The sequence below is a fragment of the Nelumbo nucifera genome, chromosome 2 (assembly GCF_055504915.1).
Source record: "Nelumbo nucifera cultivar China Antique chromosome 2, China Antique-T2T, whole genome shotgun sequence".
Lineage (NCBI taxonomy): Eukaryota > Viridiplantae > Streptophyta > Magnoliopsida > Proteales > Nelumbonaceae > Nelumbo > Nelumbo nucifera.
Genome location: NC_142650.1, coordinates 4,557,432 through 4,575,349, shown reverse-complemented (window position 1 = coordinate 4,575,349; position 17,918 = coordinate 4,557,432). Strand labels below are relative to the sequence as shown.

The window sequence follows — 17,918 nt, the reverse complement described above, 5'->3', positions numbered from 1 at the left end:
ACACACTGCACACTACACACAGACACTTCATCGAAATCTGCACACTGATTTCAACAGCTGAGAACTGCAACACCACAAACCCTACTCACCGAAGTCTGTACACTGATTTCAGCAGTATTAAATGTTGAAAACTACAACACCACAACCCCTACTCACCGAGGTCTACACACTGATTTCAGCGATATCAAAAGCTGAAAACCACACTTGTAACACCACCAACATTAATCCACAACTATAGGAAGCTTCACCATTAAGTAGACACTATTGCCATTCGAATCACACACAAACCAGAATAAACCCTAGCATAAACCCTAGCATACTGCAATCTGAAAACCCATCATGCGAACTGTACTACACCTCTCATGTATTCCATAACAAAAAAATATATATAAAAAAAACTTTACCTCATCGCCTGAAGGCCAACCATACGAAGGGCTGAGACACCACTGCACCACACGTACCAGCCCTAACTAGGGCTTAGAAACCACAGCAACCAATCACCAACGACACAATCGGAGGCATAGAGACCTCCTAGGGAAGAGGGCGATCACTCCTTTTCAGCCCTTTTCCCAGTCTCCAACTCACAACTGAGAACCCCAAGTGAAACCCTAATTCGAATGCGCAGAAGGCAGAATTCTAGCAAGTCTGATTTGGTGAACCTAGCTCTGATACCATGTTGAAGTTTGACCTGCCATAGAATTCTGTCTTGTTCGTTGACTGTAGAGTAAAGTAGACAGCAAGAAGTAGGAGAGGAAAGAAGAAAAGAGAGAAGAGAGAAAAGAGAGAAAGGCTGGTTCGAATTAGGGAAAAAAAGTTCATCCCTTGATTCGGCCAGACCTATTATTATATTATTGACTTATTGAAAAAGACTTGAGTGCCCTTCTTTAAGTAAGAGGCACTCGAACTAACATAACAGTACACATCAGCATTCTCAACAAGTACAAAGACTGAAATACCCCTTCACTAACACCACTAACAGCTTCTATCTTTGTTTGGGTGTAGTTGGGATATGCCAGCAGAAGTAAGCACAATCTCTAACCCTTCTTTTTTCTCTTGGCCCCATAAAAGAGGAAGGAAAATGTGGAGGTGCATGTGAGCAGCATTGTTATGGATAGTATGGGAAGAAAGGAATGCCAAGATCTTCCAAGAAAAAGGAGCAGTCAAGCCTTAAAGGATTGCATTATGTACAGGTCAATACACTGGTTAAAGACTCTAGAATTATTTAACCATTTCTCTTTTACTGATTGTTGGAAGGATTGGATGTTGGTAGCAAGCTGTTCCTCCTCCAAGGTAAGGGTATTCACTAGTTGGGTCCCCCCTCCTCTTGATTCTTTGAAGCTGAATTTTGATGGGAGTAGCCAAGGTAACCCGGGTCCCTCTTGGATGGGAGGTGTATTGAGGAATGAGGTTGGAGAGGTTGTCTTACTCTAATCTGGCCGTTTAGGTGATGAGAACTCTATCCGGGCAAAGCTGTTAGCTGCAATACAAGGAATACTTCTTGCAAAAGAAGTGGGCATGGAGCAGCTTCTGATTAAAGGGGATTCTAAGACAGTGGTGGATTGGTTAAATAATCCAGAAGAAGTCACTTGGGGCTACAAAAATGAGTTAAAGAAATTCAAATGGCTGACAAAAAGTATGTCTATAACAGTACAATGGGTTGGGAGATCAGCTAATGCATTTGCCAATGTCTTGGCAAAACAAGGGACAAATAGGGAAACATTGTTCTGGGCGCAACTGTAACTCTTGTTTAACATCAACATTCATGTAATCTCTATTGTAGTTTATATATTTGTTGTTTGGAGAGGCGGCACCCCGCGCCTCTAAGGGGATTTTCATGTAACAACCTTTGAATTAATGGAAGATGATTTTATTTATCAAAAAAAAATCTTCATATTGCCCTTCAGAAGGGAAAGAGAACATGTATTGAGTATCTCATTACTAATTATGTGTCATATGATGCTCTCTCACCCTCCTATTATGCCTATATTTTTGTCATCTCCTCTGTTTCTATTCCTCGCAATGTTACAGAATCAATGTAGTCTCCTCAGTAGAAGGAAGCTATGAACCAAGAGATGGAGGCCTTAATAAAGAACCAAACTTTGGAGATTATGCCTCGTCCCAAGGATAAGGTTCCTATTGGGTGTAAGTGGGTGTACACTATTAAGCACAAAGCTGATGTTCAATTGAAAGGTATAAAGTTCGCCTTGTGGCCAAAGGATATACCCAAATCTATGGGCATTGACTATCTAGAAACCTTAGCTCTAGTTGTTAAGATGAATTATATTTGTGTGATTATGTCACTTACTGCCCACTTTTCTTGGCCTTTATATCAGATGGATGTGAAGAATGCCTTTCTTAATGGGGATCTACAAGAAGAAGTGTATATGGACTTACCTCCTAGAGTAAGCTTCCCTAACAGTGAAGGGAAAGTTTGTCATCTGAAGAAATCTTTGTATGGCCTCAAGCAATCCCCTAAAGCCTAATTTAACAGATTTAGAAATGTTGTTTTGAATATTGGATTCTCTCAGTCTCAGGCTGATCACACCTTATTCATAAGGAAGTTCGATGGTCAATTGACTATGTTGATAGTATATGTTGGTGATATCATTATGACTGGGGATGACATCTCAAGTATCTCTCAAAGTCCTTTCTTGCTTCAGAATTTGAGATAAAGGATCTCGGTGATCTTAAATACTTTCTTGGAATTTTTGCAAGATCCAAAAAGGGGACCCTCCTCTCTTGAAGAAAGTATGTTCTTGATTTGCTCCATGAAGTTGGGAAATTGGGATGCAAGCCTACAAAAACTTCAATTGATCCCAATCACAAGTTGAGTACCATTGAAGGAGATGTTCTTCTAGACAAAAGCAGAAAGTGGTTGGCTGCCTTCTTTACCTCTATTTAACTAGACCTGATATATCATATGCAGTTGGGGTGGTCGGCCAATAAATGCATGAGCCCAGAACCTCCCACATGAAGGCTATTAATAGAATCCTAGTTTATTTGAAGGGATATCTTGGTAAAGGGATGTTTTAATCCAACCACGGGTATCTAAAGGTTGAGGCCTACCCAGATGCAGACTAGGTAGGGGCTATTGATGATAGAAGATCTACATCCGGTTATTGTGCCTTAGTTGGAGGTAATGCTGTTTCACGAAGAAGCAAGAAACAATCAATTGTTGATCGATCTAGTGCTAAGGTAGAATATAGGGCAATGGCCCATGGAGTATTAGAATTACTTTGGTTGAAGATCTCATTGACCAAGATAAGCATCCAAGCTGAACTCCAATGAGATTCCACTACAACAATCAAACAGCCATAAACATTGCCCACAATCTTGTGCAACATGACCGTACAAAACTTGCAAGAGCCGGTTTCTAGTTTCATTTCCTCTCCAGCTGCTTCTTTGGCCTTAAACTGGGATTTTGGTTTTTGGAGAAGGTTACGTGATGACAAAAGTTCTTGTGTATCAAAATTGTTGTCTTCACTTGAGTTTGTTTGCCTAGATCCTCTCAAACCTGACACAAGAAATTGGACCCCTAACCCGAAAAGCATCTTAACCTGTTCTTATTTCTTCAAGTCCCTCTACTCCACTTCTGCACCCTAGAACTTCCCAATTAAAGAAATCTGGACAAGGCCCATTCCCCCAAATATTGTTGTTTCTGGTTGAAAAGTTTATTATGGTAAGATTAATACCTTTGAAAACCTACAAAAGAGGAGACCAAAATGGTGTTTATCCCCTAATTGGTATGTTCTTTGTAAAGCTTAGAATGAGGACTGTCACCACTTACTCATCTCTTACTCCTTTGTTGCAACTTTATGGAATTGGATTTTTATGTTGTTTGAGTGTAGGTGGAACTTGTCATCTAATATTAGCATGTTGTTTAGTCCGTCTACTTTTGAATGGCACAAAAAAGAGAGGAAGAATTATGTGGAAGTGCATAAGAGCAGTGATGTAGGGTGATTTGGCCTGACCTAGTAATAGGGGGACATGTGGACACGACCTTACTAGAAGGGTGACAGCTCAGTCCGACGCACCAAGTCTGCAATGGATAGAGCTCGGATAACCAAACCACCTCGAGGCAAGTCCACCTCGGGACAAGTTCACTTCGGTGCACGATCGCATCAGGACCACCTCAGTCCCAAGGCACTTCGGCATTCATACCAGGTCGGATCCAAAGGGCACTAGCTCGGGTAATATTGATCGACCACTGCATGGCAACCCCGAAGATCTCGTCACCAGATTCCACGCCTTACAGGATCACGCCTCGTAACAGCTAGCATTATCTCCCCCGTCCGATTTGGGCAGAAGTGATGAATCTTACCAGTTGGCAGCGTTATCTCCAATTAACGCGGAACGGACCTCATCGTAACAAGGATCCTGGAACCACTCCGCAAAACCCACGAGGACTCCACTATATAAAGGCTCCAGCCCCCGGGGGTGAAAGGTACGCGTAACCTCTGCTCTCTAGCCCTCTTGCATTCTAAGCTATTATCAGCTCGCAACCAAGTACTAACTTAAGCATCGGAGCGACCTCGCCAGGTAAGCAACCCCGGGTTCTCTGATTCACTTTTTGCAGATCAACCGAGTCTATTGTCTACTGGAAGCCAGATCACCTCCAGCTGGGAGCAGCCGGATTGCGCTACATCAAGCAGCTTTGTTGTGGACTGTTTGGGAAGAAAGGAACGCCAAAACTTTTTGTGAAAAAGAAGTTTTTCGGAAGTTAATGAATGTATTTTGACAAGGACAATTTAGTGGTTGAAAACTTTAAATCTCTTTGATGCATACTCTTTCGATGACCTATGGAGGAGCTAGTTAGCAGTGGTTAATACTTCTACCAGGAAGAACGGATATGTGGTTGAATGGATGCCACTTGGGGAGGAGTTTATTAAGTTGAAATTTGATGGGAGTAGCCGAGGTAAGCCTGGACCTTTGGGTATAGGAAGAGTGCTGAGAAATAAAGACAGTAGCATTACATCTTTGTATTCAAGTCCTGCAAATGTGGGAGACCCTTTAAGGGCCGAATTACTTGTCGTTGTACAAGGAATCAAGTTTGCAAACCAGCTAGGAATAGAGCATCTGCTTATTAAAGGGGACTCCCAGGTGATAGTCGATTTGGTTGCAGGATGTATAGAGATCTCCTCAAAAAGGTTAAATGGCTAACAAGGAATACGACAATTAGAGTTCAATGGGTAGGCAGATCAGCAAACCCAATGGCTGACTCACTTGCAAAAGGGGGGTTTTTCGATCTAACCTTATTTGGGCTCCTTTGTAATTTCATTTGAACTTATAATTTGTAACTAGTTTTAAAGGAAATGTTGCATCTGGTGCCTTTCCATGGGTTGCATGTAACTTATTTGCTGAATTAATAAAATCTTACTCATTTATAAAAAAAAGGACCGTACAAAACATATCAAAGTGGATAGACACTTTATCAAAGAAAGGATAGTAAGTGGAGAGATTTTCTTGTCAACACTCTTGGCCGAATAGAGAAAAGAACAAGAATAATCTTAGAGGTGTCAAGAATGAATGACCCCCACCTCAAAGAGTCTCTTATATATTAAAGGATATGTACAATTACAAGAATGCCCATACAGGGCTGAAAGAGAAAAGAAGAAGAAGATGTAAAAGTAATATACAACAAGGACTATACTAATAAGGTACATCAAGTTATAGAGTCTCCACACCCCCCCCCCTCAAACCGATGCCTCGACATAAGCATCAATCTGTCTATAAGAAAGAGATGTCGAACTCTAGTCATAGCTTTGGTGAAGATATCAGCAACCTACATGTCTGAGGCTACATGAGGAAGCGATATAGACCCAATAGTGAAGAGATCTCCGATAAAGTGGCAATCCACCTCGATGTGCTTGGTCCTCTCATGGAAGACAGGGTTAGATGCAATCTTGATAGCACTCATATTGTCTACATAAAGAGGAATAGGAGTAGGAACCTAAATGACAAGATCCATAAAGAAAGACTATAACCAAACAATCTCACTGCAAACCGAAGATATGGCCCTATACTCTGCTTCAGTGGAAGACTTGGAGACTGCTTGTTTCTTACACTTCCAAGAGATGAGTGAATCACCCATAAAAACACACCACCCAGACGTGGACCTACGAGCGTCTGGACAACCAGCCCAATCCACATCAGCATATGCTCTCAACTAAATAGGAGAGGAGGAGAAGAACAGCCCCTGGGAAGTTGTGCTTCTAACATATCGAATGATGCAATGAAAAGCAGTCATATGAGGCTGACGAGGAGCATAAACAAATTGACTAACAACCTGGACAGCATGAGAAATATCAGGTCGAGTCATAGTGGGATAAATGAGGGACCCCACAAGGTGTATCAACATGCTTTTCATCATTAAGACCAACAAGTTTAACAAGGTCAGAGGCATACTTCTACTGAAAAACAAAATACCCTCGATCACTGTGATGCACTTCCAGTCCCAGGAAATATGTGGGAGGCCCCAAGTCCTTCATGTGAAAGGAATTATGAAGTAATAGTTTCAATTCACGAATGCCTTCAGCATCATTCCCAGTCAACATGTCATCAACATATAGTAGGAGAATGGTAATACCCTGAGGTCGTCGCCTAACAAATAAAGAGTGATCAGAAGAACTCTGGCTATATCCAGCAGCAACAACAACATCGCGAAAGCGTTCAAACCATGCCCATGGAGCTTGTTTTAGACCATATAGAGATTTTTTGAGGCAACATATTAAAGAAGGATCACTGCACGTCAAGCTGGCATATGGTCCAAGACTGAGCAACAGACACTACTAAAAGAACACGGACTGTGGTGATCTTTGCAATAGGAGCAAAGGTTTCTTCATAGTCAATACCATACTCTTGACTATATCCTTGGGCAACTAAACGTGCCTTGCATCGATCAAGAGATCCATCAGACTACAGCTTAATGTTGTAAACCCAACGACTCTCAACAATGGATGCATCTGGAGGAGAAGGCACAAGATCACAAGTGTCATTCTCATGTAAAGCATGAATCTCTACATCCATGGCTTCCTTCCAATGAGGGCTACTATTAGCTTCCCAGTAGGAGCGAGGAACATCTGTGGAGGATAGGACAACAGACAAAGAGCTATGGTTTGAAGGAAAACAATAGCGGTCAGGAGGTCTAGATATACGAGTAGAACGATGGAAAGGAACAAAAGTATGAAGAGTGTCTGAAGTTGAGGTATCACTTACAGGAGCAGTGGTAGGATGATGATCTGAACCAAAAGGAAGGAGAGTTGCAGGTGCAGGGGCTAGAGCACGTAACCGCTTGCGAAAGAAGACGAGAAAGTCCTCAGCAGAAGGAGGTGGAGCATCCTGCGAATCAAAGTTTGGCAAAATAAAAATAGATAGTGCAGACAATCTAGCAATTCCAGCAAAAAATGAAATGTGCTCAAGGAAAACAACATTAAGTGATATACGAATGCGGCGAATAAAGGGATCATAACAAAGAAATCCTTTGTGTGCAGGACTGTAACCCACAAAGGCACACATGACAAACTGTGCAGACAATTTAGAACGTTCACGAGAGGGAATATGAACAAAGCACACACATCCAAAGACATGAAGCATAGATAAATCTGGAGAATGACCAAATAACTTTTGAAAGGGAGACATATTACCAAGAACTGAGGAAGGAATGTAGTTGATCAACAACACAGTTGTACTGGCTGCCTCTACCCAAAAGGAAGGTGGAGTATGACACTCTTGCCATAATGTCCTCACAACACTAAGGATATGTCCATTCTTGCGCTTGGCCACACCATTTTGCTAAGGAGTATCTGGACAACTTCGTTGCACTTGTATTCCATGATCCTTCAAATAGGATAAAAAATCTCCATTAGTGTTCTTCTCCTGAATCTGAATGGAGAATACGCATTAGTGATTGAAACTGAACCCGCACCATAGCATGAAACAACTTAAATGTTGGGAACACACTTGTGGTGAAGAAAATATATCCATGTGTACCCGGTACAATCATCAATGAACGACACAAAATATTTGTATCCAAGCCGAGAAAGGACAGAAGCAATCCAGACATCACTATGTATAAGCTCGAAGGGAGAGGTAGCATGCTTAGATGTGCGAGGAAAAGGTAAGGTACGACTCTTACTTAAGCAACAAGAAACACAAGATGTATCAAAGGTGTGCAAGGAACTTTATTCTTAATAAGGCCAGAATCAAACAAAAATTTTAACTTTTCAAAATGTAAATGACTCAGACGCTTATGCCATAAGTCCCAAACATTATTTCTATGATTCAGAAAGGAACTAGAAGTGGAGGAACTGAAATAAACTGATGATGCTGCCGTTTGAGGCTTCTCGAACTCCAATGCAAACAGACGGCCCAGCCTGCGCCCCTTCCCTTTCACCTTCCCAGTGTTCCGGTCCTGAATCAAGCATCCATCCTAAGAGAAAATGAGAATGTTACCTTCATCAATTAATTGGCCAACAAAAATCAAGTTTGTAGTGAGATTAAGAACAAGAAGGGTCTTGGTAAGAGGGAAAGATGCAGTGGGTAAAAGCTTAAGAAACATATCACTACTACCAATGATGTTTAACTTTTCACCATTGGCAGCAACAATATGTTTGTGATGGATTTTAGTAAGGTTACTTGGTTGGTTAGGGTAGGCTCTTGTCATGTGATTGGTAGCTCCAGAGTCAATGATCCAAATATGAGAAGGAGAAGCACAATAACCGAAAAACTCACCAGGTAAGCCAATAGCAGAAAGAGCAGAAGGAATAGCAGATGTTACCAGTTGTCAAATGTTTTGCTCAACCATAGATGCCAGAAAATCACCTTTAACAAAAGAATCGCCACTATCGAAGGCCATTTTAGCAAGAAAACAGCAGTCCAGGCACAAGGATATCAGAGACAACCAAATTTAGCAATCAAGAAGATGACAGTCCAAAAAAGGCAAGTTTTTAAGATTGTCGAGTCTAAGGCCTTTCAAATATGAATCCGAAGTCTGAATCAAATAAATGGGAGGCAAGAAAACCCTAGGACAACACCAAATCTTGGGTTATAGGTTGATTGAGTCAGCTGATTGAGAGATATCTGTGATTTACCAATACATCAAACATCTTCTTCACGAACAGGGAGGTATCTTATGTTGATTGAGGCAGCCCTTAAAAACTCCAAACCAGAAACTGAGTGTAGGGTTAAGGAGAGCTTGAGAGAACCCTTCGATCTGGAGAGAAAACTTAAATTGCATGCTAATGTTGAAGGCCTAAAGTCCAAAAAAGGTTGCAGTTCAAAAATGGAAACTGTAAGTGCTGCCACCCCAAGAAGAAGATCAGAACTCCTTCAAAAACTTCACCAAATCAGATGATGTTTGTAGGTGGAATAGATCAGGTCTAGGCAACACCAGATCTGAAGTCCAAAGCTGTTGCAGTCCAAAAAATGAAACTGTACAATGTTGCCGCCCTAAGAAGAAGATCGAAACTCCTTCGAAAACTTCACCAAATCAGATGTTGTTTGTAGGGAGAATAGATCAGGTCTAGGAGACACCAGATCCGAAGTTTGGCCTCAAACCAATGTTTCCCAAGATAGATCTAAAGAAATCTCTCCTGTTGGTTGCACAAAGAAGAAAGAGCAGAAAAGGGTTGATCAAGACAGCCCTAATGCGGCAGGTTTACTGCTTCTAGTAAGGTTCAAGAGAGCGACAAAATAGATCAGAGAGCAACCTGCTCTGATACCATGTCAACACTCTTGGCCAAATAGAGAAAAGAACAAGAATACTCTTAGAGGTGTCAAGAATGAATGACCCCCACCTCAAAGAGTCTCTTATATATTAAAAGATATGTACAATTACAAGAATGCCCATGCAAGGCTGAAAGAGAAAAGAAGAATAAGATGTAAAAGTAATATACAACAAGGACTATACTAATAAGGTACATCAAGTTATAGAGTCTCCACATTTCTTACCCTTTGCAAGGTCGGAAGACCAACTGACTAATTCTCACTAAAGGCCTTCATCATCCAAAGTTTGCCAAGAACCTAGGCAAGCTGGGCATGATTGACATATATGCTCAACTTGAGGGGGAGTGTTGGGATTGTTTGGGACTTTGGGTGCAAGGGTATTCTTGTCTTTTTTGTTCTTTCGTATTTCGGCTCCCATATGAGGGCTTACTTGTAATTTCTCTCAATAATATAAAATCTCAAATTTGAGAGAGTGAACAAAGTAACTCTCTTCTCCATAATTCCCTTTCTCTTTTCTTCTCTTTTCTTCTCTTCTTGTTTTCTTTCTCAATAAAACCCTAGATATTACAACTTCCAGCATTATAGGTTTTTCGCCCAACAAACTGCCCTTTTTTGAGAATATGCCTAGCTTGTTTGCTGAGGAGAAGATAAATAAGAATAAACTTTGGATTAACTTTTTTATCTTCAAACCCCTCCTTTGGATTCCACTCTTCCGGAGACCACTTTTCAGATGTACTTATAAATGGCCAAATGAGAATATCAAATGTACTGATAGCATGGGAATATCATAGACAATCTAGTAAGGAAGCTTTATTAAATGTAATTATTCAAAATGTATTGCATTACTGATGTGAATATAATGTTTCATTGATATTTTATTTCATCAATGAATGTCTAGGTTCCTAAAAGTTACAAGAGTATACATACAACTAGCCTATTATACATGTATAGATGCATGATCATCTGTGTTTGGAGAAAGAGATAATGTGTAGTTAAACCAATATTTTTTGTCCAAACAACAAAGAATGTCCAATGGTAGTTCATAGAGCCATTAGTAAACTAGTGGTAACTCTTGGGGAGGTTAAGCATAACCTACCAGTACAGAAATATTGTATTCATGTGCTAATTTCTTTAGCAAAAATCCAGTAAATATCATCAAAGAATGTCCTGCATTTTCAATCCAGTATGATAAATCAATGAGAATCAAATTCAGAACAAATTCATCTCCTGCCAAATATGCAGGTAAGAAACAAAAAAAACTGTGGCACAAGCAAAAACAAAATGCACCTATACAAGTTTACGTTCAGTATTGACAGCTGCTGCTTAGTAACCGGGGAATTAATTAAAAAGGGCAACCCAAGAAAAGGGAGGGAAGGAGAGAGAGAGAGGGGGGGTCTCATGCACCAATATATAAAATGGTGCATATAGGTGCCAACAGTTGTTCATTCTATAATTTGCATCTTCTGGGTGATAGTATGCTCTTTAGTCAGTCTAGCAAGACTCTGTCTACTTGTATTCTGAAAAGTTCCAGAGTGATTGATTGATTTAATATACTATATGACATAGTATGTGTATGACTGACATATACTCTCTCTTTGTACAGACCACATTTTCCTCTGATTAATCCAGTTTTTTTATATTCTGATCAATACAGCTTCACTTACCTATTTTAAAGGGGGAAAAATTACTGGCTAGGTTATATTAACACAATACAAGATGCTTTTAAGATCCAATAAAGATACTGAACTCTGATAGGACAAATAGAATGTGCACTGGTCTCTGTCTCCTATTTCAAGAAAGGGTTACTTGGACAGAAATTGGAACATAATGCTAGTTTTTGAATGGCTAACAACTTGATGAGATAACTTGTTCTGGGATGACATTAACTAGGAAAATCAACACATTTCTAATGATCTAGTTCAGGTCCCAGACAAACTGTTTACTCCAATTCAGCAGTTAGCACTTACAACTCCACTTGGCAGAAGACCCGTCTCTGTGCACTTCAAAGCTTCATAACAAAATAGAGTACTTTAGATTCAAGCCAAAGTGGCAAGTTTGAATATGCTGCATATCAGTGACTAAAACATATATTCTGGTCAATTCCAAATTTATCTGAACAAACAAGAGAAAAAGATAAAGAAAAAGAAACATAAGAAGAGGAAAGGAGAAGGCAACCAAGTTAATGATACTAAATAAAACTTCCCCATGCAACTCAATTATTGACAAGCATCTCTGTGTAAAGAAGATCTGATTTTGGATACTTATGGCACCACTTACTGGCAGGTTTTGCTTTATTCTTGCCTAAACCAAGCTTATTTACTCGGTAAACAAATGATTGCAGCAGCAGCAGCAGCAATAAGAAAAACAATAACATTTTCTGGTAATAAATAAAAAATAAAATTTTAATGAAAAGATAGAAGGTACAGAGAAGGTGACAAGATATCACTCGCAACAAAGGACAAAAACTTATAACCCAAAAAAACCATAACCCTCCAAACCCCTTGAAATACAAAAATTCTTTCCTCCTCCTTAGCCCTAACAAATCAAAACACTCTTGCTGTCTAAATCCACTCCCCTCAAAGAACCCAAAGTTTGCTCCCTACTCCATCCATACACAACCCTTGCTCATCAACACACCATAAAAAACTTCCCTCACTCATCAGAATCTTCTTTAATTCCCAAAACATTTTTCTTGCAAAATCTTCCTCTCCTAAAACAGATATCCCCAACAAATTGCTTACTTGGACTTCAGTTTCCACTACCTTTTCCAAATCCACCATCTTTTTTCTATTTTTCTAACTCAATCTACAATCACCTCCTCATCTTCCTCTTTCCCCTCCTCAGACTTATTCTAATTCATCTTTCTCCTGAAACAAAGCCTCCTCTCTTACCCCAACACCTAATTTGTGAGTTTCAGGATTAGAGCCCAACTTCAAACATTCTTGATTCTGACTAAGGTGCCTTTCCAATCTCCACTCTATCCAAACAGACCTTGTCTTCAAACAAGCAACCATGCATTATTCACCACAATAAAATTTCAAGGTAAATACATCCAGTAAGATAACTTGCCAATAAACTTTCCAATGAGAACTTCTCAAGGTAAAAATGTACTACACAGTTATATTATCCTTAGAATAACCAATATATAATCCTTGGAACATACAAGGATGTATAATCGTTTACCATGTGCACCATTGCCACCAAGAATTGGGGTTATGAGGGATGAGATGGAGTCGATAATAAGCAACCGCAACTTACAATCTCCAGTATTTACCTGAATCAGTTTTCCAGAATTCAATGACAAGAATTGGTTTACAAGATAATGCCATTCATAGTACTTGGAGAAATACCTGAAATTGCAATTTGAGTTCTAGTTGACGTAACACATCCAAGAGGGAGAAAATGTCAAACACAGATTGGCATAATATGCTGCTCATAACTCTTTTAAGACCTTTTTGTGTCACCTGCAAGGAAAAATTAATGAGAAAAACCCCCATAGAAGAATGGGGAAAAATAACAGAGATAATAGACCAAACCTCCTCAACAGGTGTGTTGAAGTGTTGATTGATAAAGCATGCCATGCGCCTAGGTGAAAAGGAGTTGCATGTATCTAAGAACATAACAACACCCATGAACTTGACTGCAACATTTGAAGCAGCCTGTAGGCAAACCTGAACATATTTGCAGGATCAAATCCAACAATAAGGCTTTGATCTACCAATTTAATGAGTGATCAAAGCAGCATAACAAATAATATAAAATCCACATAACAACCTGAAATTTAGGCCCATTTATAATTGACCAAGTAGAAAATTATCACTTTCAGAACATTGAAATTCTTACTTGTGTTTTACCAGAAGGTGATGGCCCAACTAGTTCCGTTACATGACCCACACGTAATCCACCTTGTAGAAGCATATCAATCCTGACCCACATTAACCATAAAAACTAAGTCTCTTAATAGCAAGATATCCTGGGCGTAACATAAGTACAGAGTTGGATATTGAGTTCAAGTACCCTTCACAACCAGTTGGCAGGACATGCTTATTCTTTTGAGCATCTCCCAACAACTCCACACCATTTGACCATGGCTGATGCTGACTTCCTATGATAGAGATAACTTGACTAATTCCCTAATTGAATATAGTATAATAAGGGCAAGTACATTCATCATATGGTTTAAGATTATCACAGAGAAACACTAACCTCCCTCAATTCCTCTGAAGAAGACTGTTGTTCTGCAGAAGCAACTAATGAATAGAGGTCATGAACAAGAAAGTCTTCCACTGCATAAGATACATACATGAAACATAAATTTAATAATTCAAGTACAAAATGCTAACCAGATTCCTTGTGCATAGAAACAATTGAATGATAAACCAATCTCAGGCACATACTTTAATTGAACCACCATTTCTCCACACAAAATATTCCTCAGTATTTGTTATTCTCTTGGAGCTTAATAGAGAGGAGGATTAATGTAATTGACAATTCAGAGAAAATTCTGATACATCAATAATATAGATTAACCCAGTGGTTCAATCTTGTCCTGATATAGCAGACAGCTTGACTTGCAAATTCCTGTCCATCAATAATGAAACAGACAGTATATCAACGTTCAGTTTTTCTGATGGAACCATAACTTGCTTAAGATAAGTCACAGGACCCTATTAACTGCACATCAGTTGGTTTCAATATAATGCAGCGAACCTTCCACTGCACTTCAGCAGTTTACTCCTTCAGTCTGCTGATCCTCCTTGTCTAAAGCCTAAAAATTCTACTATGCCCCAACCCATTAACGCAGTTAAGTTTTTACTGTATATTCAGAGTGCAAGACTTGGGCGAAGAAATTGAACCATTTCAACATTGAATCTTAGGTTATTTAACAAAGCCAAAATTCATTAAAAATCAAAACATTTATTGCACCAATTCAAGTGTTACAAAACAAATTCCAGATTTTACAAAGTCGGTAATAATGAAGTTCAAGCACATGGAATAAGAGGAACCCCAGAGAACCCCCATTCAGTATTGTAGAGAATCAACTAAGTAAAGCTGGGAAGTACTCGTCCCTTTTAGCAGTAACTAGTCGGGCCGCCAAATTTCAAACAGAAAAGGAAAATTCATAGGAGTACAAAAAAACATCTCATAAATGGATCCAAACTTAAAAGCTAAGGTTTCTTGCCATTTAGAAATCTAGATAGCAAAACAAAACCCTAAAATGCTACAAATCTTAAGTTGCGGATATTGTAGAGGAGCCCTTCAATCGATCACTATTTTCAAGAAATGAAAGTCTTAAACGACGCGAAGGCAGAGTAGGACCTGAATAAATGCCGTGAGAAGCACAAAACTGCTGAAAATTGCAGTCGATAATTGGAAACTCACGCTGCAGCGATTTCAATGGAGCCATTTCATTCAGAGGCTCTCGTGCATGCGTTACAACAATAAAATCAAATATTGTAGTTTACTGGTTTGGTGGGGATCCTTTTTTCTGGTAGGCAATTTGGCGGCAATCCAGATCTGAAAGAGGGGAGGCATTGGGTTTTAGGGTGCCCTGCCCGCTATACTCTATCGAGTTCTGCAAAGTAAGCAGCGTCAATGCTCCGCCATGTTGTGATTATCCCGGATGTACATTTTTATACAGAATTTGAAAATCGGCTTTATATTTCAAATTATAAAAACCTCGTAAGACTTTTAATCCATGTTGTGTCCAATATGGATTATTTGAAACACGTCATTGGTCCCACTTAATATTTCAAACTGACGGAGCGCCCAACCTACTTCCATTTTTTTTATTTTCATTTCCCTCCTGCGTTCTATCCCATTTTTCCTCTCTCGTTCACCCAAGCAGGCAAACATGCTACAACCACCGACATTTATCTCTAGTCGTTGAGATCACAAAGAAGCAACCGGAGGCGACTTTTCTTAGATCCCAAGGAAAACAATTGGTTTCAGATATTCCGATTTATCTATCACATGGTGAAGAAAGTAAATGATATAACCAAACGAAAGAATGAAACAAGTGAACTCTGTTTCTAGATTTCCAATTTCCAATTTCCAGGTGCTCTCTGGTTTATCGCAGGGCACGCAGTGGCTCTACATAATTGAAATGTATGAAAAACTATGTACCTTTGAAAAAGCTAATGGCTCCTCATCCTGTTGCCACTTAATAAAACATCTTGTTAGCTTGCAAGAACTATTATCGGATTCTAGCATATATGATCTATTAATGTTTCTCCTTGTAAGCAAACGATTTTTCACTTTTCTTTCGTACTAGCGAAGTGATATATGCAGCCTACAAACAGAATAAAAAGAAATTGATGTAACGCGATCTGGCTGCTCCCCGGAGACGTTCATTTCACCGTTCTGCCCGGCGTTGCAGGAGGATGCCATGGATTCTGAGCTTGAGATTTTTGAATGGAGACAAGGGCTTTTAGTAGCAGTTTTCCACAGACGGCGCCAAATGATGTAGCGCAATCCGGCTGCTCCCTGCAGGAGATGATCTGGCTACCAGCAACGACAGGCTCGATGAACCTGCAAAAGATGAACCAGAGAACCCGGGGTTATTTAACGGCGGGGTCGCTCCGATGCTTAAGTTAGCACTTGGTTGCGAACTGAAAAAGATATTAGATTGTGAGAGAGCTAGAGAGCAGAGATCACGCCTCCCCTCACCCCCGGGGGGTGAAGCCTTTATATACTGGAGTCCTTGCGGGTTCGGTGGAGTAGTTCCGGAATTCTCGCTACGATAGGATCCGTTTCCGTGTTAGTTGGGATAACGCTACCAACCGGTAAGGCTAACCATTTCCGCCTGAATCGGAAAGTGGGGAGATAATATTAACTGTTACAAGGTATGATCCTGTAAGACACGGAATACGGTGACGAGATCCCTGGGGTTGCCATGTGGTGGTCAGTTAGCATTGCCTGAGCTCGTGCTCTTTAGATTCGACCTGATATGAATGCCAAAGTGCCTTGGAACCGAGGTGGTTCTAATGTGACCTTGCACCGAGGTATACTCGTCCCAAGGTAGACTTGTCCCGAGGTGGTCTGGTTATCCGAGCTCGATCCGTTGCGGTCGCCAATTCGGGACACCATCATCTTGGCTAAGTTGTTGCCTAAGTGGTTTCGGGTGTCACTCAGTTGTTCTGAGGTGCCATGTGTCACAATATCGTTGGAGGGCCAAATCCGCCCTCATCATAAACGATGGTAAATCATATGAATTTTGTTCCTTTATTTTTAAGTGAAAAGAGGAACTTGTATCTGAGTTCTAGGTTTTGGGAGTCGATGAGAATGAGGAGGATCCCCTATTTCATACATACAGTAGTAGATTAGTGAACTTGGGGAGTTGAGAACTTAGTGAAGCTTGTAAGACAAATTCCATGCATTTCTATCACCTGAAAAAAGATTCACGCCTAATCCATGGGTAATGGAGATTTTGCTTCCCATTTCAACTTTGCCGAACTCCGTGAAGAGCAGCAACAAGGTCGGCGACGAAGCGGAAGGTGATGTGGTCAGCGAGGACGGAGCAAGCACGAGGGTCGGTGATCTGCCCCCAACCAACATTAATTCCTTTTGCCTCTTTTCTTGGACCTTTTGTTCATAATTGATAGCCCAAGCCTTCGAGCTCGGTTTTCTTGGAACTTCTTTCTCTTCTTTTGTTCTTTTTTTTATGAATGTACCTAACTACTCTTTGTTGCAATCAAGCGTTCCCATTAAATTTTTAAGTGCAAAGAATTTCCAATGTGATATCAGGTCGGCTTATGTACCCTGTTCCAAAATTATATGAAAATTCACTAAGTGTCAGAATGGGATCAAAATAATTCATGAGGTAGTCCAAGCTCTTATATTCAAATATGAGCTTCAAGGTAACTCAGGGAGTTAAAACGATAGTGACCTAGAGGTTGTGGCCCGAGGTGTAGGCTCCTGATCGAGATGTTCGGTTTCTTAATTTAAGCGAAGTCGTCATGCAAATACTGCGAAAACAAAGTTCGGTCCCTACACTGGGTTGTTTCTTAGTGAAATATTGTCAAGATGATGCAAATCAAAGAGAGCTAAGTAAATGAACTTAAAATTCGATGTGTGAATTAAATCGAGGCGTTTAGGCTGAATTAAATCGAAGCATTCATGCTGACAAACTTTCAAAAGTGAGTCACTTATTACATGATGAGCTCGAAAATTCTAGGCGTAGTATTTCCTTAGGT

General features: G+C 40.1%; 1 protein-coding gene across 7 annotated transcripts in view; it reads right to left on the bottom strand.

Moving 5' to 3' along the window:
- RAD51D (DNA repair RAD51-like protein) overlaps positions 1-15,593 on the bottom strand; it is a 38,627-nt gene extending 23,034 nt beyond the window's left edge. The window contains exons 1-10 of one of the 7 annotated variants that reach the window (XM_088898047.1): positions 15,043-15,593; positions 14,121-14,304; positions 13,930-14,009; positions 13,741-13,856; positions 13,567-13,648; positions 13,260-13,394; positions 13,074-13,187; positions 12,907-12,997; positions 10,820-10,890; positions 7,216-7,338 (exon numbers count right to left, since the gene is read on the bottom strand). In XM_088898047.1, the coding sequence (XP_088754173.1) occupies positions 7,216-7,338; positions 10,820-10,890; positions 12,907-12,997; positions 13,074-13,187; positions 13,260-13,394; positions 13,567-13,648; positions 13,741-13,856; positions 13,930-14,009; position 14,121 (813 nt within the window). In that variant the 5' untranslated portion in view covers positions 14,122-14,304; positions 15,043-15,593. Of the gene's footprint in view, positions 1-7,215; positions 7,339-10,819; positions 10,891-12,886; positions 12,998-13,073; positions 13,188-13,259; positions 13,395-13,566; positions 13,649-13,740; positions 13,857-13,929; positions 14,010-14,120; positions 14,305-15,042 lie in introns of all 7 variants that reach the window. The other 6 variants (XM_088898046.1, XM_088898050.1, XM_019197230.2 and 3 more) reach the window with 6 other exon arrangements.
- Between the last annotated feature and the right edge of the window lie 2,325 nt (positions 15,594-17,918).